The sequence below is a fragment of the Culex pipiens genome, chromosome 2 (assembly GCF_016801865.2).
Source record: "Culex pipiens pallens isolate TS chromosome 2, TS_CPP_V2, whole genome shotgun sequence".
NCBI classification, from domain to species: domain Eukaryota; kingdom Metazoa; phylum Arthropoda; class Insecta; order Diptera; family Culicidae; genus Culex; species Culex pipiens.
In genome coordinates, this window is record NC_068938.1 from 128,627,537 (window position 1) to 128,649,632 (window position 22,096).

A 22,096-nucleotide genomic window follows, 5' to 3' on the forward strand; every position below is an offset into this window, starting at 1 on the left:
GTTGTAAATTTTTGCTTAGGGGACCCCTTAGATCCCATTTTCTGATGATAATTTTATCATATTCGTGTTCCTGAGACAATTTCACAATAGAAACATGCATAAAAATGTTTGTTTTCATCCATTTTAACCCTTTAAAAAATGAAAGTTAAAAAAAATCTTCGATTCACATTTATTGAAATTCAAGTTCGTTTCCAAGGATACTAGATGACACCAGAAAAAAAGCAGCATCTAAATTTTTTTAACTTTCATTTTTTAAAGGTGAAACTTTTGGCTTGGCCAGCACAGAGCAAGAGACTCAGACCGAGTAGTCCCAGGGTCGGCATTGCTACTAGGTGATTCAGGGGAGGTGACGGACAATCAGGAAAACCACGAATTTAAACTTTTTCACAGCACTTTATTGCGGGATCTTTGGGAAGTTGGAAGTGGTGTGTGGGTATGTCAGTGTGGGTCGTTCAGGGGCTATTCTTACCGCGCAAACTCAGCTGATGATCGCGCGCCGGCGACGTTCGAGCCGGCAGAGTGGCTTCCAGCCTCGACTCTGCGGCGACGGTCCCGTAAGGGGGGGGGGGGGGTTGTTTGCTGGCTGCGGCGGCTTGTTCCTGGCTGCGTTCGTCCGGTCCTTCGGTTGCCGGATGCAGCTTCGTTCGCCGACCTTCGTAGGCGGCTCGATTCTACGGCTTCGTGCCGGTTCCGGGTTGATGGACGACCAGCGGGCGTTGCTGGCTCCGACGGGCAGGCGTCTTCCCTCCTTGACTAATCGGCAAGCCCCGGAGTCCACCGATTTGGGCTCGCCGAGAGGGGTCCCTCCTTTACGTTGAAGGCCAGCGGCCTGAGGGTGGTCGTCCTTGATGGTTATGGCGCGGGGAGGCGCCAGACGACGGGTTGGGGTCCTTTTACGTTTAGACGTAGGCAGATGCGCAACGCGACTTACAAAGCCTAGGCCGACCAATCCGAGACGGAGCGGGTGCTCTCGGAACCTCCGGGTTCCGACGATGGCGAGGGCGATTGGCTACCCTCCGCTGGAGCACATCCGAACTGCTCGGACGCCTGATTAAAAGAGGCCGATTTTCCCCAAATCGCGCTCTCTTGTTGATTCCCGAGTCCATGATTTCCCACCAATTTCCGTTTGACGTAAGTGGGCGCCGCCATGCTACCCCACAGGAAATTGATGGGCATCAGCCTCGTTCACACTATAAGCTTCGCCCCTTCGCAACTGGCGTAGAGTGTAATGTGGTGAATATGGGAAATAAAGTGTTGTGGCGAAGCCTATATTCGTCAGGATTGGAACCAACGGTTACACTATCCACCACCCCGGCGAAAAAATGTGAAAGCACGAAGTTCATGAACATTTTTTTAACGCAAAGCGTTTCCAAAATCATCTTCGGCTCTCCTTCGGTTCGTGGACTAGTGTAATTGGTCAAATTTCTATGAGCACGCCTCATTTTAGGCAAAAATGTACTTGTCCAACTGCTACGCAATCACAGTTCATATCAATGTATTTACAAAATAAGCCAAATTGGCAAAAAATAACAAAAACAATTAAATAAATTAAAGTTTAGACATGCACTACATATTAAAAGAATAAATTAAAACATTCCCAAAACATTAGTAGACAACTCTATTTACAACTCGTATCAACGATGTTAATTTTCATGAACTATTTACAATAAATCCACTTTTAGATCACATTCGATCTGATTCGGAATTCACCACATGGGTTTCATCCTGACTGGGCAACTGATTGACAGTTCCCAAAATGACATTCAACTGTCAAAGTTAGCATATCGCAATATTTACAGATGCGAATATGCAAAAATGTAGTGCAGTTAACTTTTCGTGACAAATTCTGGAGAAAAACGTCGAAAACTGGCCTTGTTCTCGACGATATGTTGCAGGTAAGTAACAATACGTTAAATTTTAACGAAGCGCTTCAATTTATAGGGTAAGTCGACAAATCCTTGTCCGTCCCAACTGGGTTGGACTGTGGCGTGGAACATCGCTGCCAGAACGCACTTTTTTCGCAAAAAGTCGCCTGCAGGAGTCCACTAATGGTCCCGGGACACCGTGTAAGCCATCTTGATCAGCAAGATGCAGCTACAGGTGAGTAAAAACAAGTGTACACTTTAAAAAGTTTGATCACTAATTAGATCATAAAAACTTTGTTTAGGCCTTTTGGTTTTCGGGCGATCCCCTCACCGCAACACCACCAGCCGCGCTCGGACCGAGGGAAATTACATTTTAACCCCTTGGTCGTCCACGAACTGGCCCGTTGGGCTATGGATTCCCGATTAACCTGGTGAGTAGTTTAGGTTCGTTACAGCACCAAGGTTTATGCCATCTTGCAACTCTCATCCCTTTTCACGAAGGTGGGATTCTCCACCCACACTTCTTTAGGGGAGAGTGGCTAAGATCAACACATACAAACACACACTAATCCTACTAACAAATTAAAACCAACAAACGGCTAATTTTATCAGATCACGGTGTTCTAATTACTTTATTCTTTCAACTTATTTCTCTTTTCTTTTTCTTTTCAGGTACTCTCAACGTTTCGGAATGACTGCTGGGATATCGTGGTAATCCAGACCGGCTGACTTGGTCCAGGGAAGATGGGACAACGCCGCAATAAACCCCTAGCACCCAAGTCGGTGCCGATCTTGTCCACAGATTTCTTCAGCATCTCCTACTAAGTTTAAGTTCTAGAATTAAGAAAATTTAAAAAGAAACTAATGAAAGAATAAAGTTTATGGGTCGGGGCTTTCCCCTATTTGGTTGCTTGTCTTCAATTAAGAAAGAAACAAGGCTTTTAGGTACCTATCACCTACCAGGGATGACGTCACTTGTCATATGGCTGGGTCACGGGTGAATCACAGGTGAAACTTTAGATTAAGGATCGCCTCACAGGACTTACTTATTGCCTAAGTTATCGGCTTCATCCAACAGGTAAGATTTGTTCATTTACAGGTGCAAATGTCTCTCCAGGGATGACGTCACGTCAACAGTCTGGGTCTACGACAAATTGTGGGTTCAATCAGGTACAAAAGTTCCGCCGGTCTATGGCAGACCCGAACGGACTGTGTTGGGACAAATTCCGTCTCCAACGGACATACGACCAAACGGTCGTCAATCGATTATCTCGCTAACACTCTATTTTCTGCGCAAATTGCACTGGACGACTCGGTGGTGATCAAGCACCAAGCAATCCAACTCTTCTCTGCTTTGTTCTTGTTGTTGTTGCTGTTGTGTGTGCTAGCGGTATTCACAATAAAGTTGATCGTCAAGTCCAAACACAAAGGGGACGAGACGAAATAAATAACACTGATGCTGCTGCGTTGATTGTCGTATGATCACACAAAAGGACGTTTTTAGAGACACAAAAAGTATGTACAAGCAGCATAAGTTTATCAAAACTTGCTGCTAACCAAAATCCACGAACTAAATCGCGCCAAAGACGATTTTGGAAAGCGCAAAGGTTCCTCTTTTTAATCAGGACCGTAATTAATCGCAATTCGATGCATTTCACAATTTTTTTCGCTAGGGTAGGTGGACAGTGACCAACCGAGATTGCTCGGATTCCTGCCACCTCCCGTTGGAAAAATCCTTGATTTTTCTGATTGAGGCCACCCACCGTGATCACTTTTCGCCTTGTTTGAGCTGGGAGCCAAGTGAAACTTTTGGCTTGGCCAGCACAGAGCAAGAGACTCAGACCGAGTAGTCCCAGGGTCGGCATTGCTACTAGGTGATTCAGGGGAGGTGACGGACAATCAGGAAAACCACGAATTTAAACTTTTTCACAGCACTTTATTGCGGGATCTTTGGGAAGTTGGAAGTGGTGTGTGGGTATGTCAGTGTGGGTCGTTCAGGGGCTATTCTTACCGCGCAAACTCAGCTGATGATCGCGCGCCGGCGACGTTCGAGCCGGCAGAGTGGCTTCCAGCCTCGACTCTGCGGCGACGGTCCCGTAAGGGGGGGGGGGTTGTTTGCTGGCTGCGGCGGCTTGTTCCTGGCTGCGTTCGTCCGGTCCTTCGGTTGCCGGATGCAGCTTCGTTCGCCGACCTTCGTAGGCGGCTCGATTCTACGGCTTCGTGCCGGTTCCGGGTTGATGGACGACCAGCGGGCGTTGCTGGCTCCGACGGGCAGGCGTCTTCCCTCCTTGACTAATCGGCAAGCCCCGGAGTCCACCGATTTGGGCTCGCCGAGAGGGGTCCCTCCTTTACGTTGAAGGCCAGCGGCCTGAGGGTGGTCGTCCTTGATGGTTATGGCGCGGGGAGGCGCCAGACGACGGGTTGGGGTCCTTTTACGTTTAGACGTAGGCAGATGCGCAACGCGACTTACAAAGCCTAGGCCGACCAATCCGAGACGGAGCGGGTGCTCTCGGAACCTCCGGGTTCCGACGATGGCGAGGGCGATTGGCTACCCTCCGCTGGAGCACATCCGAACTGCTCGGACGCCTGATTAAAAGAGGCCGATTTTCCCCAAATCGCGCTCTCTTGTTGATTCCCGAGTCCATGATTTCCCACCAATTTCCGTTTGACGTAAGTGGGCGCCGCCATGCTACCCCACAGGAAATTGATGGGCATCAGCCTCGTTCACACTATAAGCTTCGCCCCTTCGCAACTGGCGTAGAGTGTAATGTGGTGAATATGGGAAATAAAGTGTTGTGGCGAAGCCTATATTCGTCAGGATTGGAACCAACGGTTACAAAGGGTTAAAATGGATGAAATTAAACATTTTTATGCATGTTTCTATTGTGAAATTGTCTCAGGAACACGAATATGATAAAATTATCATCAGTAAATAAGATCTAAGGGGTCCCCCGAGCAAAAATTTACATCCAAAAAATTCACTAAAAGTAAAAGTATCTATTTAATATGTTAAACTGCCTTACCCAAAGCATTCTCAGTCTCAGATGGTAGTCCCAGATGTCCCCTACAAGCTGCAGGTCGAACCGAGTTGATATCTGGATGGAACACTTTTTTATTTGAGTTTGAAAATTGTGCTATTTTTTCACTAAAATGTCAATAACTCCCTTTAGATTTAACCAATCGGGGTGCTCTATCCTGCATTTTGTTGCATTTTTTAAGCCTTTTCAGATGCATTTTGAATTTTTAAATTAAATTGAATTTTGCCCAAGTTACAGCCTTTTTACGATTTTTGACGTTTTTGAACCTTCAAACTTTGTGTCCCGATTTGCCCCACTTCCCGTTGACCTAGAGTGCTCATATTTTGGCCAGATGCTAGTTTTATATGTACAAACAACCCCTGAAAATTTCAGGCAGATTGGTGAGGTCCAAACGACGTCCCATACAAAGGGGTATGCCCTGTTCGTGGACTCGCTCTTAAATAAAAAATCACAAATGTATTTTTACCGGGGGGATGGAAACCCTATTCCGACCAAAGCAAACTGACAACAGTCGTCATTAGCACGGTTGTCAAATGAGAGCCCACAACAAAAGCACTAGTTGTCAAATGGTAGCCCATAACAAATCATTGTTTGGGTTTTTGATTTTCAAATTTTCCGCAATTTTAACGATAAATTCCTGAAAAAAACACGTGAATTGTGTTGCTGATGGCAAATTCTATAATGTTCTTGTAGATTCCATCCCAATTTTAGCTGAAAATTCATATCGAAAAAAGTGATTTTTCTGTTTACCTTTTTTTTGCTTTTTTTCTTTTGGTCAACAAAACAGTGCGCCCGTACACTCAGAATCGGCATTACCCATTTTCCAGTTTGCTTTTACACATTTGCATGGGACTTTTGAGTTCAACCAGGATAACACACTTCGTGTAACCATAGTAATATGTATAATAGTGATAGTCAGTGTTTGTTTTCTGAACTGCCAAGATGGCGTCTTCTTCGCTACCCCCTGATTTTTACTGTCTATCATTTTTTTCAGTGTAGTTCTTATCCATACCTACAACTTTACCTAAGACACCAAATCGATCAAAAAATTCCTTCAAAAGATACAGATTTTTGAATTTACATATATTATTTTCGTATGGACAGCTGCCAAATTTGTATGGAAAATTATATGGACAAAATGAAATTTGTTCTACAGCAAATGCCTATGGATTCTAAGATTTGAAAAAAAGTATTTTAATACTTGTTTTTCTTTAACCTAGTGGAAAATTGCCCAAAGAATCCGAAAATTAATTCCGTTTTCCGATTCGACAACACTTTCATTGAAAAATCATGACTCCTGGAGAATATTAATATTATGTTATACATCAACATTTTCTTAATTATAGTAACTTTTTAAACTATTCAAATTTTTATGAAACATTCTTCTTGAAGTACAGTCATCCCTCATATTCGGAATGTAAACTGATCGGCCAATGTTCAAAAAATCGGTAATTGAACTTAACTATTCGCTTTTACCTTCATTTGAAAGCTTTTCTTGCGATCTTTCGAATGCGGTATCGAACTACTACGAATTTTAACTTTAAATCAAGTTTTTTTTAAGAAAAACTTTGACCCTCGAAATCCACAAATTCGGAACACTATTTTCTTACACCCAAAGTTAGAGATCGAGGAAATAGTCCTCACGAAAAGAAACGTGAGGAAAGTGCTATTTTGTGAGAGTATAGTCCTCTCGCGTGTTCATTCGATCATTGGAACAGTTCATCCTATTGAGAGGCTTATATGAACAAATGACCGCCACTTAGTCACCGAACCATAGTGGCCTATACGGCAAAGGCACGGTTCAATATGCCGAAGGTCTTGGGTTCGAGTCTCGGTACCGGTACGGTACTTTTTTTGACAGATGAACGTTTTTTTGAAGATGAACCCATGAGTAAAGTACTCTCGGTAATTTCGGGATTTATCCTCTCCGTCCGCACACAGTACCATCACAGACCATTTTGGTACCATTTTACTACCGAATCGTGCTCTTTATCCTCTCGTACATAAGTACATATTTTTTACAAAATAATGACTTCACGCGCTGAAACCAACGAAACTCAAGCTTAGTGATGTTTTATGCATGGTCTGATAACTTTTTTTTGTAAAAATATCAGGTAAATTCAGGTGTTCCACAATTGAGGGAAGCACAATAACATTCCTCAACTATGGAACAGGCAATTTGGAGGCACTATTTGCTGCTTTGAATGAAATAGTCTTGAAATGCGTTTTTTTTTTGTTCAAAAAGTACTACCTTTACTAGTGAAATAGTAAGAGAATGTACAAGTAAAAGGTCCTAAAAATAGTCAACAGAAAAGCTGCATTTGGCATGCTATTGACAAATTATCACAAAAGTGTTCCGAATTTGTGGGTGTTCCGAATATGTGGGATGACTGTACCTTGAACACTTCTCTAACAAGGTCAGTATGATTTCATACCATTCCATACGTTATTAGTTATCATAGTCAATCCGGTTTACGGTCGCCACAGGGTTGTTTGAAATAAAATAATAAAATTTATTTTCCAAAAAGTGTTTAAAGCAGACAGTATAATCTTGTTCAAATAAAATTTTCTTGACTTTATCTCAAGTTAAATGCAACTACCGGGGGCTAATCGGGACACATGGGGCGAATTGGGACAGCTGTTTCAGCCTTTTTACTGCACAATATTTGGATATTTTTTATTTGTTCCGAGTCCCAAATGTCGAGCTTTTAAGTGCTTTAAAACCTGCTGTCCTATTAAGACTGTAGTCCCGATTTGCCCCAGATAACGATACGTAATTTAAAAAAATCAAAAATCTAATGGTTTTCTCTACAGCAATGACCTAACAACTTAACCTCTGGGTTACTCTTAGAAACTAGATAAGAACTCTTAGAAAAGCACACTAATTTGATTAGCTAGTCTTGAAACGGAATCAAAACAAAAAGTGATAAATAGATTATCACGATACAGTTGATGACTTCCGGCTCAGAAGTACAATGCCCGCTTCGTTGACATCTCATCTCTATAAGTATGACAATGAATCTTACAATATCGCACCGTTTTTTGCATTCATGAGAATCTATTGTGACGATCTACCGCAGAATTCTCAGTTTGCCAGAGACCAACTGTGGGGGCAAATAAAACGGTTTTGCTTGTATTGTTTACATTAAATAATCTTTATTTACATTCTTCATAAATAGCTAACCTGCCTTAATCGACGTCATACTACTATTACGAACAGCCAAAATTAACATCGGAGTATTCTTCAACAACTCAAATATTTACACTCAATCAATTCAGTACATCCCCTGTTCCGTTCAAGGTCGATCGCACAACCATGAGAAAATTGTCATTAATTCACGTGCACGAGATTATGCAAAGTTTCCAAATCCACTCTTGTTGTTGAACCGCCGCCGCCGAAATCACACACTTGAAGCTGAAAGGTCTAAGTCAAGATCCGCTGTTGTTTACTTGCACTCTTCTTTGCACATCTTCTGGAACGCGTAGCTGGCCGGATTAAACGAACTCTTCGAGGGCACCTCACCTGCGTTCACGTACGGTAGCAGAATTGGCACGTACACAATCAGCGGGAACTGATCTTGCCGGTTGAGCCAACTCTGGCAGGTCGCGGGCGCTGCAGCACCACCCTGCAGGTTGCGGATGTTTGCGCTCAGCTCGATCACCTTGTCGTTGAGGGTCTCCATCTGGGTCAATAAACGGCCCATGTTGGCCTCGGATGCCGGACAGCCGCCGTGGATCGGGTACACGTAACCGTTGAACGGACCAAGGTGAGGGTTTGAGGGGCCGAATGAATCGAGATTTGGGACAGTTGGAGGTACGGTGTAGGTGTAACCGGGGTTGGGAATGGAAGTGATTGGGGCTGGTGTAGTTGATGGAAGCTGGATGGTTGGAGGACGAACTGGCTCGGACAGGACTGGAGGTACCTTGCCTTGGGGAGTCGTGGAAGTGATTGGAATGGTCGGTAGATTTGGGACTATGATTGGAGCTTGCGTTACCGGAGGTCTCGTCGGAACGGTAACAACTGGTTTCGGGATCTGAAATTAAACTTGATTAGATTTGATCTTTTTACTAAACTGAGATTTGTTGTCATACCGGATATGGAGTGGTCGGCACTGCAATTACGGGTGGAATATTTCCAATAGAGGCAGAAGCAGATGACGCTTTGTACGTAGAGTTACCAACGGTGACGGTAGCCGTGGCAATTGGCCTTGGGATCTGCAAAATCATGCGCGTTAAATCGGTCAAGATTTTCAAGATTCTCACTAGCTCACCGTCGCTGAATTTGGAATCACTTTAGGAATATTTGCTGGCAGAAGATTTCCAATAGAAGCAGTAGCAGTGATGACCGGTTTTTGAATCTGCAATAAATTTGATCATGAACTACACAGTAAAAAAATTGTGCAAATTTGGTAGCTGTCATTTTGGAAGGTGAATATTACCTCTTTAATGATGTAATTTTAACTCAATTTAGACTGAAAAAGCGACATTACATCAGAATAGTGGAGAAGTTACACATTTTCAGAAGTAAAATTACACAGCTTTTTTGACATAAAAGTTGTACCCCTTTCCAGATGTAATATTGCAATGATTTTTTCTGTGTAGGTGCAGGATAATCTACGCGAGTATGTATTGCGTGTACGTACACGAAAATAAATTGAGGTTAAATTTTGTCAGGCAGCAAAACCAAATGGTGCGCAAGTGTGCGTATGCGAAACGTCATAAAGCTCTATGTTTGCATCAGGACACTGTGACGAGAAGTTCGTCATTTTTGGGTTAAATTATATTTTTTCACTGGGCCTATAAAGCCCTATCGAGGTTTTTAAGCGAAGATGGCGTTCGAATGGTGAACGCCCGAATTGTCAAAATCACGCAGTGGTACCAACATTACGGAACAAGTGTGCCATGGCATGACAGCCATATTTTTTTTCTAATGTTGGTGCTACTGCGCGATTTTGACATTTCGAGCGTTCACCATTCGAACGCCATCTTCGCTTAAAAACCTGGATATGTAATTCCATTCCTTTTGAAGTCGATATCCAGAGGTCTCGAAAAAAAAAATCAATTATAAAATGTATATCCAAGATGGCAACCAAAATGTTGTTAATGAAATATTGAGAAAATGATTTTGGTCATTTTTAAAGCAATCAACCATTCAAATGTTGCCAAAATGGGGTTGCAATATTCAAATTTAATGTAAAGATAATCAAGGCTTCGGAAAATCGAGTCTGGGTTGTATTCAAAAATGCTCAAATTTTTTCGAAAGAAATAAATACATTTTCTGAACAAATAGGATCACCAATTTTTGATATTTTTTGCCCATTGATATTCAATCAAAACCTAGGGGAAATTCTCGTATCTTTGGCAGGTTAAGCTCTCGCTCCTAACTCCATCCAATTTGCTGATTTTCACTATTTAAACAACTAATTTTGCAAAACTTTTGGTAGAAACTTGCTTGCTCACTTCTTATTGAGCTATTTTTCACTCGATTTCAGTTGAAAACGCTTTTAATTAGCTTTAATTGCATGTCAAAGTTCTGACCTGCCAACATTAGAGGCACGCTGGAATTAGATGCTGTTCCCCTACATCACTGGCAACGTTGCAGATCACTTACCGGTTTCGCTGTTGTTTGTACCACAATAGTTGGTGCCGGAACATTGTTAACAGTTGCCGTTGCAATTGGCGGTTTATAGCCCGAGTTAGCAGGAGCACCTCCGCTACTAGCACTGACGGCCACAGCTCCTCCGGCAGTACCGTTGAACCCCTTTATCACCGGTGCAGCCGTTGTGATGGTTAGAATTTCGTTCAGCCTACGGCACGAGTCAGGCAGGTAGAGATCATTCCATGCTACGACCCTCTCGTCCAGATTTCCCTTTCCCTTCAGATCTTCGTTCAGTTTGTTACTGAAAAAATAGTTAGTTGAAGAACTGTTCAAACTCAATTAATATCCTTGGAGGCTTACATGCTGTTGGCAACCCGTTCGCTAAATATCTTCGTGGGTTGATCCGGAGCGACCAGTCGGTAGCCCAACCGATCGGCCACGTAATAGTACAGGTGCTTCTCATTGTTTGGATCGATGTACCCGTAGCAACCGTACGTGACATCGTCCGGCCCCTTGGCCTTGTGCTGGAACTGACTGTTCTCTTTCTCCACCTGATACCCATAGTTGAACTCATCTGCAATCACATGACACTCACTTAACAAAACCGTTCAAGGACTCACAAACCCCCAACAACACTTACTGTTCTTCATGCTCTGCTCATGGTACACTTCAGCGTTTCTCTGCTTCACGTCAATACTAAAGTTGTCATCTTGACCGTTGATCCGCTGAAGGCATCCCAAGATCACCACCCCAAACTAGCAGAAAAAGTAATAAAACACATATTAACCCCAATGCCATCACTTTACGCCAACCCAAAAGTTCACTCACCAGCGTTAGTCGCATCTGCATGACTAGAATTAGCACCTCCCGAACGCGGATATTGCTTAATTATCGTACCGTGCACCCAATTTGAACAACTCACTTCTACGCGAAATGCCCGTGTCAGCGCACGGAGTGAACTGGCCGCTAGATTTGTTCTGTCGTTGAATTTAAGCATCTCGCGACGGGGAGATTCCAAATATTCGATCGAAATCTGGCATTTAGCGGCATTTCACACCGTTAGTCATGATTCGCGAAGAAGACGGCGACGCCAAATGATGTGTCGTCGGCGATCTCCGGTTGGTTTGGATTGGATTGGTAGTTGTTTTGATTGAGTCCCGGTTTAAAGTATGTACTCTAACCGATTGGACAAATCAATCAATCATATTTCATTATGTACATTAGACAAACTGAAGATGTATGGGAAAAAATTAAAAATGGGTTTTCTCACATGTAAAAACGAGCGTTTTGGGCCAAATTGAGTTGAGAACGCCCCTTTGTGCATTTCACAATGCCATTGTTGTCACTCTTTTTTTTTCTTAATTTATTTTTATTAGGTCCTTTTAAGGTGCTGTGACCAGGTTGGGACCGAGGATCAGTAAAACAATATATAATAACAAAAAAAAACTCCTTAAATTCCATACTTGGAGATCATGTAACTGACGAGAGTTACTTGGTCCAAGCGGGTCTTGCAGGTCTTGAATCTGCCGATGTACTCGGAGAAAATTCCCCACAGCTCAGCCGAACTGTAGAGTACCTCCCCGGCTTCCTTCTCCGTGGCTCCACCGTCTCGGGGGCCACCTTGGCTGCTTCCTGCGGTACGAGAACGATCCTTGGATTTTCCGTCCGGAACTGCGCCCGGCAGCGGAGGGAACTCCGCCGGCGTAAACGCCGGAACTGCTGGACTCTGCTTCTCCGCCTTCCTTGCCGGCGGTTTCGGTTTCGACGCCTGCTGGCGCCTCCGGATGAAGTCCGCACGCTTAGGGCAGCTGCGGTCCGTGGCTTCGTGGGCTCCAGAGCAGTTGGCACACCGCTTCGGCTCGGCTTCTTGGACTTTGCACTCGCCCGTCTTGTGGGGACCCCCACAGTTGTTGCACCTGCCGTTCAGGTGACAGTTCCTGGTTCCATGACCCAGCTGCAAGCAGTTCCTGCACTGGGTCACGTTCGGCCGCTTGTTCCGGTAGGCCTCCCACCGGATGATAGTGCTTGCCACAACCTTCATTGCAGAGAGCTTCTTCAGATTGGTGTATCCCTTGGGGAAGACCACAATGTACGGAATTTCGTCCACGGTGGACTTTTCCTTCCGCTTGATGGCATGCACCTCCAGCGCGTCCAGCTTGAGATCCCTCTTCAGAAGATACTTGACCTCGTCCGGTTTCAGTTCATCAGGAAAACCACGAAGAACCACCCGATGATTTCGTTCGCTCCGCCGATCGTGGGTGTAGAATTCTACTTTCTTCTTCTTGAGTAGCTCTTGCAACTTGTCAAAATCTTTGACAGAGAAGCAGGTCACCTTGGTTGCAAATCGGGTTAGTTTGTAAATCGGTTTGAAACCTAATTTACAACTTTCCACTATCGCCACGAGCTTGTAAAAATCCGTGGTGTTCTTCACCACCAAAGGTGATTGCTTTTGTTTACCTGCTGACTGGCCGGGTGATGGAACCGCCGGGGCGTCCCCTCCTCCTGCTGGGCTGGCATTGTTGTTGTTTTTGTTATCCGCTAGCGGGCTGAACTTGTTGTTGTTGAGCAGGGTCTTCTCAACTTTTTCTCCTTCGATGCCGATTCCAGTGACCTCGCTGGACTTCTTCCGCTTCCGATTCCCGCGGACGGAACGAAAATCTTCCTCCTCGGAGGATTCCTCCACCTCCATCTGTCAAAAACTTCCAAACACGCGAGATGACAACACGAGCAAAATACGTCTTAACTTGTCGCTGGCTGGCGACTGAGTGTGATTGTTGTCACTCTTCCTATGAAAGAAATTTCAATCTTTTTGTGCTATCTTGACACACTCCAAAATTTACTATAAATGTGACAACTGGCCAAAGGGATTTCAGGTCAGAACGCGTTTGACACACGTACGTGCCCGACTACCGTAAACATTAGTAATTATTACTCGGGACTCCGAAAACCAAATTAAACCAAACTTCGTGACAAGGCACAGAATGGTCAGCCAAACAAAACGAGTTTGTTATTGTTTACATTGCATGCTCTTGTTTTTGTATATTCAAGGTCAATCATTAAAACCCATTTTTCTCTGAACATCAAAAAGCGACGTGCGACAAGATAGCACGATGACGTCGAATATGTTTTTTTTAAACGGCCAAATCAAACCAGCACAATTTTTTTCGGTGATGTTCGGGCCTCAAACCACCGAGTTGAAGCGCTTAGAATTTTAAATTTCAAAATGCCAGCCAAAATGGCGGTGATGAAATAAATAAAAATGATGGGTTTTGTAAATTAATAAGCAATCAACTATTCAATGTTGACTAAAATGGGTTCGCAGAACTCAAATTGAAATCAAGAAAATCAAAAAAATAAGATTTTTTGTTTGTGATACGATTATCCGAAATCCCATACCGTCATCTGGGGCGAATCGGAATTACAGTCTGGATAGGGACAGCACGTTTTAGAGCAGTTAAATGCTTCAAATTTGGAAATGGATGTACACATTTTGGTGCTCTGAATCTGGTCTACCCTATCAAAAAATATCAAAATATTAGGCTGCAACTTTGTAAAAACAGGTGTCCCAATTCGCGCCATATGTCCCGATTCGCCACAGATGACGGTACAATCCTTCGAATAATCAAACTTCGAACTTCTCAAATCTATATAGACTCAAAATAAAAAATACAAATATCGCATAAAAAAAATTCTTCTACAATTCTGAATAAAAATTCATTAAATTCGATCTGGTTCATTTCCTTGAATTTTAGTTGTGTCGACTTTAAATCAAACTGAACTGTATACTTCTCATTGCAGGCACTTAAATAAACATTCAAAGTACGAATGTATTAAATTACAGAAAAAAGTTAACTTACAGGAATAAATCTTCTGCAAAATTTGTTTTAAATAAAGATGAGGCCGTTGCAAATATTTTTTGAAGTTCATGTCCCTCGGCTCTGACCATAAACTTTGAAAAATATTTGCAACGGCCTAAATAACATTGAATAACATTTCATGTTTGAAAAAATTTAATCATTGGCACAAATTATTTGAAAAGTTCCTTTTTCAAAAGAACTTCAAATTTCAAAAATACAAAACCTCGCAAAAAATATTCTTGAAAACCGCACAAAAATTTAAAAAACTGCTTTTAACTTCCATTTTTGCATAATTTTGTTAGCAGTTGTGTTTTTTCGAATGGTACAATATTTCCAGCAACTGGTCAGTTTTTTTAAGCTATTTGTTTTATTTTCATTTTACATAGGCCAGTGAACATTTTATTAAAGGTTTTTGTTTCTCTCCTTCAAAGCCGGCCTGAAAAATCAGAGCGCAAAATAAATAATATGTTTGTCAAAAAAGTAAAAAATTCAACTGGCCGGATTTATTATGTTATTTTTTCTGGTAATGGTAATGCTAATGCTAATTTTTTTTTTCGTAAAATTTTAACCTTATATTAAACTAATGATTGCATATCAACTGTACAGGTGTATAAATCATTTTCTAAAAGTAATTTCATAGAAATGTTGAAACTCTGGCTTGTAATTTCATATATTTTTTTATTTTGGATATCAACCAATCAATATACATCATATAATTGATTTTAAATGACATCAATATATCACATAAGGTCATCAATTTTCATGAACTCATCACTCAAAATGGAATGACTTCAGGTTTTAACTAGTTTGCATTCATTATAATCGAAATACTAATTAGTGATTCTGACTGAAATTCATCGCCGCTCGATCAAGATATTCTTAGTAACTCGTTTTAAATTACAAAATTGATTAAAATTTCATCTTCTGGAAATCTATATGCTATCTTACAAGATATGGAGGCTCTTCTGATATGATTCATTTGACCAAATCAGCAAAATGAGCAAAATGCATGACCGACATTGTTCCAAAACATCGCACTATCAAGTTCAAAGAATAATTAAATCTTGTATGACAAATCGTATCACGAATTAACACATGAATACAACTATATTTCTCATAACTTCACCCGGGATCACGCCTCAAAATATTGTTTATCAACATTGTGTAATTGACCGATCCCGATTCGGGCTGCGGGACTCCCCATATTTTCAACCAAATTCATCCTAATTTCTCGTACGCGGTCCAGGAATGCAAATGATCAAGATATCACACAGTTGCTAATAGAATGACGCTAATTTCGAGACTAGACTCGCACGCGCTCCCGGTTTTAGGCGCCAGTTAGACAGGTGAAGGACGCTAAAAACCAAGTCACATTTCTAAGATATCCGGGTCGCACACTCGTAGACCGAGCAGTGTTTATTTGTTCAATGATGTTTGTGATTCTGCATCAGCTGATGGCGAAAAATCTAGGCTTGATTTGGGTTAAAATTCTGAGGTAAAACGTCGTATTCGTTTCAATCAAAAGCTTTTAGAAGTACACTTCTTGCTCAGTCCAAGTGCCAGAGCCGCAATTCTCCGAAGGGCAAACAGACAAAAAAAATCAATTGAAAAGAATAAAAACTTTTCGCTTCCCATCGTCTGAGCTGAATAATAACAAGCCTGCGGGGGAGGCAAAACTTCAACGTTACACTTCGCAAACCACGTGGAAAAGTTACAAAACTTGGCGCCCGCTTCTTCAAAGAGAGAAACAAACACGCAAACTCTCCATTGCAATCACGCGCAGATTTCTTTTTATTTATTCGCCAGAAGATTACCCCTTGCACGACTGACCACATGGCTGCTGGTGCTGCTGAAGTTGCTGATAGTGTCCGGCATTGGCCCCGAACGGTTGATTGACGTTGAACTGACCTTCAACGTACGGAATGAGAATGGGCACGTACACCAGCTGGGGAGTTGTCCGTTGGGTTTGCAGCAGCTGAATCACCTTCCGGCAGCTGCCCTCGTTGGCACTGGCAAACACCCCCGGATTGTTGGCCATTCCGGCCAGCAGCGTGTTCAGCGTGATGACCTGCGAGTTGACGGCTTCGATCTGGGCCAGCAGTTGGGTTACGTTCAGCTGGTGCGGTGGGTATTGGGCGGAGGTCGCGGTGAACTGGGTGGTGCTGGCGGAACCGGTCGCATCCACGTACCCATTGCCCACGTCAAACTGGTCCAGGTTTATGTTGGCCGGGTTGATGTCCGGCAGGCTGCCCGACCAAGCGATCGGTTGCTGTTGCGTTTGAGTTTGATCGCCATCCGGTAGCTGATTGCCGTTATCGTTGTCCTCATAACCTACGTGACCTGCGGGGAGTGAGTTAATGTAACTAAATGTTTGGTTTTTGTATGATGTATAAGTTGTCTTCAGCTGAGTTAACTAATAAATTTTACGAAAATATATGTGTTATGGAACAAAATAAGTTTAATGTTTATAATTGAGATGCCTGGCTAAAAATTTATTAGGCCAATGCAAAGTTTTTACATTTCCTGCCATTTTCTTAAACTTCATCATCGCGGTACGAGAATCGAAATCACGACCTATGGATTGCCACTATAGTCGAAACCCATCCCCACCGGTCAGGATTCCCATGGCCATAAACTAGTATTTTTTAACTACCACTCTCCACTGTACTCACCATTCACGTGCTGTGGATGCTGACGATGACCCTGGTAACCCTGAGAAGCTCCCTGATAGGTTTGCTGAACGTACACTCCACCGGTATGAACTGAATCGACCGCCACTGGTCTCGTGGTGGTAGGAATCGTGTACTGAGTCGGCCTCGGAAGCTCCGGCTCCGGCCGGACGACCTGCTGGTGGGTAGAACTAGCAGCCGTGGACAGAATCTCATCCAACCGGAAGCACGATTCGGGCATGTACAAATCGTTCCACGCAACCACCTTCTCGTCGTAGTTCTTGGCCTTGGTAGCTCCGTCCAACTTGTTCCTAGAAGATCAATTTGATCGTAACATGCAACACATCTCAAAATTTGAAGATCAACTCACAAACTGTCCGTAACGCGATCGGTGAAGATCTTCGTCGGTCGATTTGGGAAGATAATCCGGTAGCCCATTCGGTCGGCCACGTAGTACACCAGGTGCTTCCGGTTCGAGGGGTCGATGTAGCCGTAGCAGCCGTACGTTACGTCATCCGGACCCTTGACCTTGTGCTGGAACTGGTTGCTCACCGTGTTCACGTTGTAGCCGTAGTTGAATTGACCTAGTTAATTTAACGTTTAACGCGCTTAATTCTCGTTTTATTTTATAAAATAGAATTTGTAGAAATTACCGCTATGGACATTCTGTTGATGATACATATTAGCATCCGGTTGTTTCATGTTAATGCTGAACGATCCTTGATCTGCTGCAATAGCAGCAATAGCTGCTAACTGAAAATTTTGAAACTTTAGTATTATTTAACTAAAAAAAATTGATCATAACGGCAATCTAACCAAGAATGCTACACTTTTCATTCTCGATTTTTGAACTGCTTCACTGTTTCACTTGTTTGTCCTGTCCAGTTGAATTTAAAATTGAGACTGAACTTGATTGCTATAAGCTGACCTAGTAAGAAGATGAGACTGCACTGACTGATGCTGATAATGAAATCAGCATGGAAATGTTTACAAATAGTATAATTTCACATGAAATGGAATATGATGCTAATGTTGGGGGGAATTTTGCTCCTGGCTAAGTGTTTTGAAAACAGATGAGCTCATAGAGATTAAGCAAATCCTTCACCCTTGTATTGTAATTCAAAGAAATCATAAACGTGACCCTTAAACTCGATTCAATCAGATTATGTTTTCGTAACATGATGATGATTTTTTACGTTATTGTTTGAATAGCTTCTTTCTTTATAATTTGAAAGAGTTGAAAATGTTTTTTTATCCACACATTATTTTGTAGGTTTAAAAAGTGAAGAACATGACCCAAATAACATATTTCTGCTAGTTCAACAGGTGTGTTTCTCCATCTTCACGGTTTACATTATGTTTTGAATCTATAATTACATTAAAGTATTCATATTGAATAATAAAATTTAAAGTTTAGGAAAAGTTAGAAAGAAACCTCTTATAATGATTTACTATACTGTATTTACTATAGCTCGCAAAAATTTTAATCAAAACATTCGCAAAGCCAAGTATGGGACTTTCTTGGACCATTTCTATTATCGGCTTATGAGGACGTTGATCATGAATAAGGCTACCAACTGTACGGATTTTTTCCTTACCATACGGATTTCGAACCTCTTCGCGGATTTTTAACAGGCCGGAATTTTTGTAGGGAATTTTACGCATAATACGGATTTGTACGGAATTTTAACAACTTTTTAATCATTGAATTGCTTTTTTGATTTGGTCGAAGCTTTTGTTAACTAGAATTTTTTATTTTTCTGTGAGTTTGATTTGAACAGCGAGAATTTTCTGGGGATTTCTCAACTCAAACTTGATTATCAATAATTCTAGAGTTTGTGAACTATTGTCTTTCATATGTTGATAGGATCTTTAAAAAAACTCTATAATTGTTCTTTTAGAAATTCCTTACTAAATATATTTATCCATTTCCAAAGGCTTTCTAAAACTTGTGAAAACATTTGAACATTTGAAATAACAAAAACTAGAATTTTTTTTAAAGGTCCTATAAACTGTTGTGTTTCACATGTTATAGGACCTTTTCAATAAAAAAAAACTCTGGAAAAGTGTTCGTGAAAACACTTAGAACTATAAGCAAACTTGACATTTCGTAAACTTTTAAACGTTTAACAAGGAAAATTGAAGAACATAATGATTTGATTCAAATAACGGTTTAATTTATGAATACTTTTAAACGTGCAAGTCATATGCACTCTGATAGCATTTTGTGAAATTTGTTAGCTGTAAAAACGATACAGTTTTTTTTAATTCTCAAATAAATTAAATTTAATTTATCTAAATAATTCATTGACAGTTTTTGTTACACCATGGTGTCATATCAGCAAAGTGTACGGATTTTTGCTCAGCAAGAGTTGGTAGCCTTAATCATGAATTACAGCTTTCTTAAACTGTGTTTATTGTGAAGGCAGACAAAAATCAAAATACGAGCGCACCTTGTCAAAGCCTGCTGCGCTACAGGCTGATGTACACGCTTACGACAAACCACTCAACATTGTACGGCGCAACAGATTTTTTCGCGCAACAGAAGAGATGCGCACTTCGGTTTGGTGGTGCGCGGATAATAACTATGTCAAAGTAATAAATAACGAAAATTAGTATATTTTCCCTATATAAAGTGGAGGCGCATGATGTCTGAAAAAAAGAAAGTAATGGAGACGCCTGTGAGCAAAGCTCAAGTTAATCTTTTTATGGCAAGAGCTTTTGTCTGCATCGCGCCATCTGAGCTTTCTCTCTGAAAACTTTTCAAAGCTCAAAGCATAAAGACAGGGATGCCAACTATTAACTGTGCGGGATATGATATCTGTATCACGTACCAAGTAAAGTTTGCAGATAATTTTTCATTAATTCGTTTACACTCAAAGTAAAAAGTATCCTTTTTTCAAGTTCACCCGTCGTCACCCTTTGAAAGGGTATCGAAAATGTACTGAATTTGACATACCCTTTTAAAAGGGTGACGCCGGGTGAACTTTAAAAAAGGATAGAAAGTATCCTTTTTGAGGATTGAAAGTACCCTTTTGAGGGATACTTCTGACTTTGAGTGTACACTCAACCCCCGGTGGTAAGTCACTTTTTCGTTTGACACTTTTTTAGTTTGTATGCAATGTACAGTGCACTGACAGGGTTACACCGGGCGTTCAATTTTGTCGCTTCTTTGTTCGATTTTAACTTGTCTCGTGATGTTATCAAAAGGAAATTCTTGTTGTTCTTTAGACGTTAATTTATGTATTAGTTTGTAAGATAAAACACCATTGGGACCCGAGCCTGTTGGTGTCCAAATAAATAAATAAATGAATAAATCCCTAAATGTTCTGAAGACGGAGTCAGAGTCGATTAATATTTAGCAACTTAATTATGACTTTTTAGGAGTCGAAGTCGGAATCACTAGAGCTCCAGAAGTAAACAAAGTACCCGTTTCCGCAGCTCAGCAAAATTAACAACAGAGTTGATGTGGGTATTCAGTTAAATATAGGAACACCATGTAAATCCAACGAGCACCTAAAGTTGGCATATCTGCACTTTGACGCTCTTTAAAGGAGTTTCAACGGAATTCGAGTAATAAATTGCACAGTAGGAAGTGAGCAAGCAAGTTTCCATCGACCGTTTTGCAAAATAAGCTGTTCAAATAGTGAGAAAAATAGACTTGATGGTTCAAATAGTTAGAAAAGTAAGTTTGAACCCAAATCGTTAACCTATTAAACATATGAGAAGAAAAAATATTGAATTGGGTACTAAAGCCCTATGTCAATTTTTATGTACAACGGTAAAAAACACGATTAAAAACCATTTCTGATCACTTTTTTTCATTTTAATGCAAAAAAAAAATTGACAAGACAACATTTTTTCGATGGATCAAGGTCCCCTTGGAACGAGCTGTCAAGTAGGAGCTTTTCTGTCAAGAAGGACCGCGAGGATAATTTTTCAAAATTGATTTAAAAATCCATTTTAAACTCTTTGTGGCCGTACAAAGGGTCATTGTACTCAGAAAAATAAGCTTTATCGCTTTAAACAATAATATCAGCAATCTAAGCTTCATTTTAGGACCCAATTCGATCCATTCGATACACCAACAGACCAATCAATTATGATCTGTACATGTGTTGATAAATCTGTAAAACCACGCAATTTTCTGTGTCAGCATTTCAGCCCACCATGTCAAACTGACAACTCGCCGTTCACGCGCACGCCAAACGTCAGCGGACGTGTTCATTTCGTTGACGTTTGCCTGCGACGTGTAGTGGTTTCTTCGTGGACGTGGATTTCAGAAAGCAGAAAGTGGTCCAAAAGTGCAGAAGTGGCTTCGGTTTCGTGCGCTGGACATTCACTAATTTCACCTGTGCGTGGCAGACGGACTTAAAGTGCTGCCTTATTAAACCTTTCCCCGTTGGTGAACCGACAACAACAGAAATAAAATGGTGAGTTTGATTGTAGATTGTGAGTTCCGGTTCCGAAAATTACGGTGAAAACCTTTGTTTCCTTACCGTCAGCCTGCCCCAGCCAGCTCCACGTCCGTCGGTAGCGGAAGCCGTTCCCCGACGAAGCCATCGTCGGCACCCCGGGCCAGCGGCGCCGGAGGTTCGAGCAATCTGAAGCAGCGCAAGACCACCACGACGGCGACCGCCGCCCGGAATCGCACCACAGGAACCGGATCCGGTGGCATGTGGCGCTTCTACACCGACGATTCCCCCGGCATCAAGGTGTAAGTACTTTCACTGGGTTTAATTGAAATTTAGTTGGCAGTTTTAAGATTTGTCATTTAACATGGTTGAGTTTTAATGACTATCAAAATAGGGGTTATTTTTTAAGGGCACTCAAAATCTTCAAATTTGTATATCGATTTACCAATTTTGATGTTTTTTTTTTTTTTTTTCATAAAATTATTTTTATTAGGTCCTTTTCGGTACTGGGACCTGGTTAGGACCGAGTCGGCTTTTGTAATTACAAAAAACTTAATAATTACAGAGGATCTTGTGTGTAAATGTTAGTGGGAGGGGAGCCGATTACCCGCGGCCTACTCGGGGTTAGTAGGGAAGGGATTGATGTTAAAGAC

At 41.7% G+C, this 22,096-nt stretch overlaps 3 protein-coding genes and 1 long non-coding RNA gene across 4 annotated transcripts; 2 read left to right on the plus strand and 2 right to left on the minus strand.

Moving 5' to 3' along the window:
* The first annotated feature begins 290 nt into the window (after nt 1-290).
* On the plus strand, nt 291-4,705 carry LOC120420864 (uncharacterized). Its single transcript, XR_005605908.2, has 3 exons — nt 291-2,100; nt 2,168-2,296; nt 2,538-4,705. It is a non-coding gene; the product is annotated as an uncharacterized LOC120420864 (long non-coding RNA).
* A 3,297-nt stretch (nt 4,706-8,002) lies between these two features.
* On the minus strand, nt 8,003-11,726 carry LOC120420853 (uncharacterized). The gene is made up of 7 exons (XM_039583971.2): nt 11,331-11,726; nt 11,143-11,257; nt 10,863-11,076; nt 10,515-10,803; nt 9,175-9,261; nt 8,996-9,118; nt 8,003-8,937 (listed from the first exon to the last, which is right to left on the minus strand). Exons 1-7 carry the CDS (start codon nt 11,349-11,351, stop codon nt 8,350-8,352), a joined length of 1,437 nt encoding a protein of 478 aa, XP_039439905.1. The 5' UTR covers nt 11,352-11,726; the 3' UTR covers nt 8,003-8,349.
* A 4,394-nt stretch (nt 11,727-16,120) lies between these two features.
* On the minus strand, nt 16,121-17,976 carry LOC120420860 (uncharacterized). The gene is made up of 5 exons (XM_039583978.2): nt 17,845-17,976; nt 17,682-17,781; nt 17,399-17,612; nt 17,032-17,339; nt 16,121-16,699 (listed from the first exon to the last, which is right to left on the minus strand). Exons 1-5 carry the CDS (start codon nt 17,863-17,865, stop codon nt 16,170-16,172), a joined length of 1,173 nt encoding a protein of 390 aa, XP_039439912.1. The 5' UTR covers nt 17,866-17,976; the 3' UTR covers nt 16,121-16,169.
* A 3,299-nt stretch (nt 17,977-21,275) lies between these two features.
* Nucleotides 21,276-21,766, plus strand: LOC120420837 (protein transport protein Sec61 subunit beta). The gene is made up of 2 exons (XM_039583958.2): nt 21,276-21,461; nt 21,534-21,766. The coding sequence occupies exons 1-2, from the start codon at nt 21,459-21,461 to the stop codon at nt 21,747-21,749; spliced, it is 219 nt and encodes a 72-aa protein (XP_039439892.1). The 5' UTR covers nt 21,276-21,458; the 3' UTR covers nt 21,750-21,766.
* The last annotated feature ends 330 nt before the right edge of the window (nt 21,767-22,096 follow it).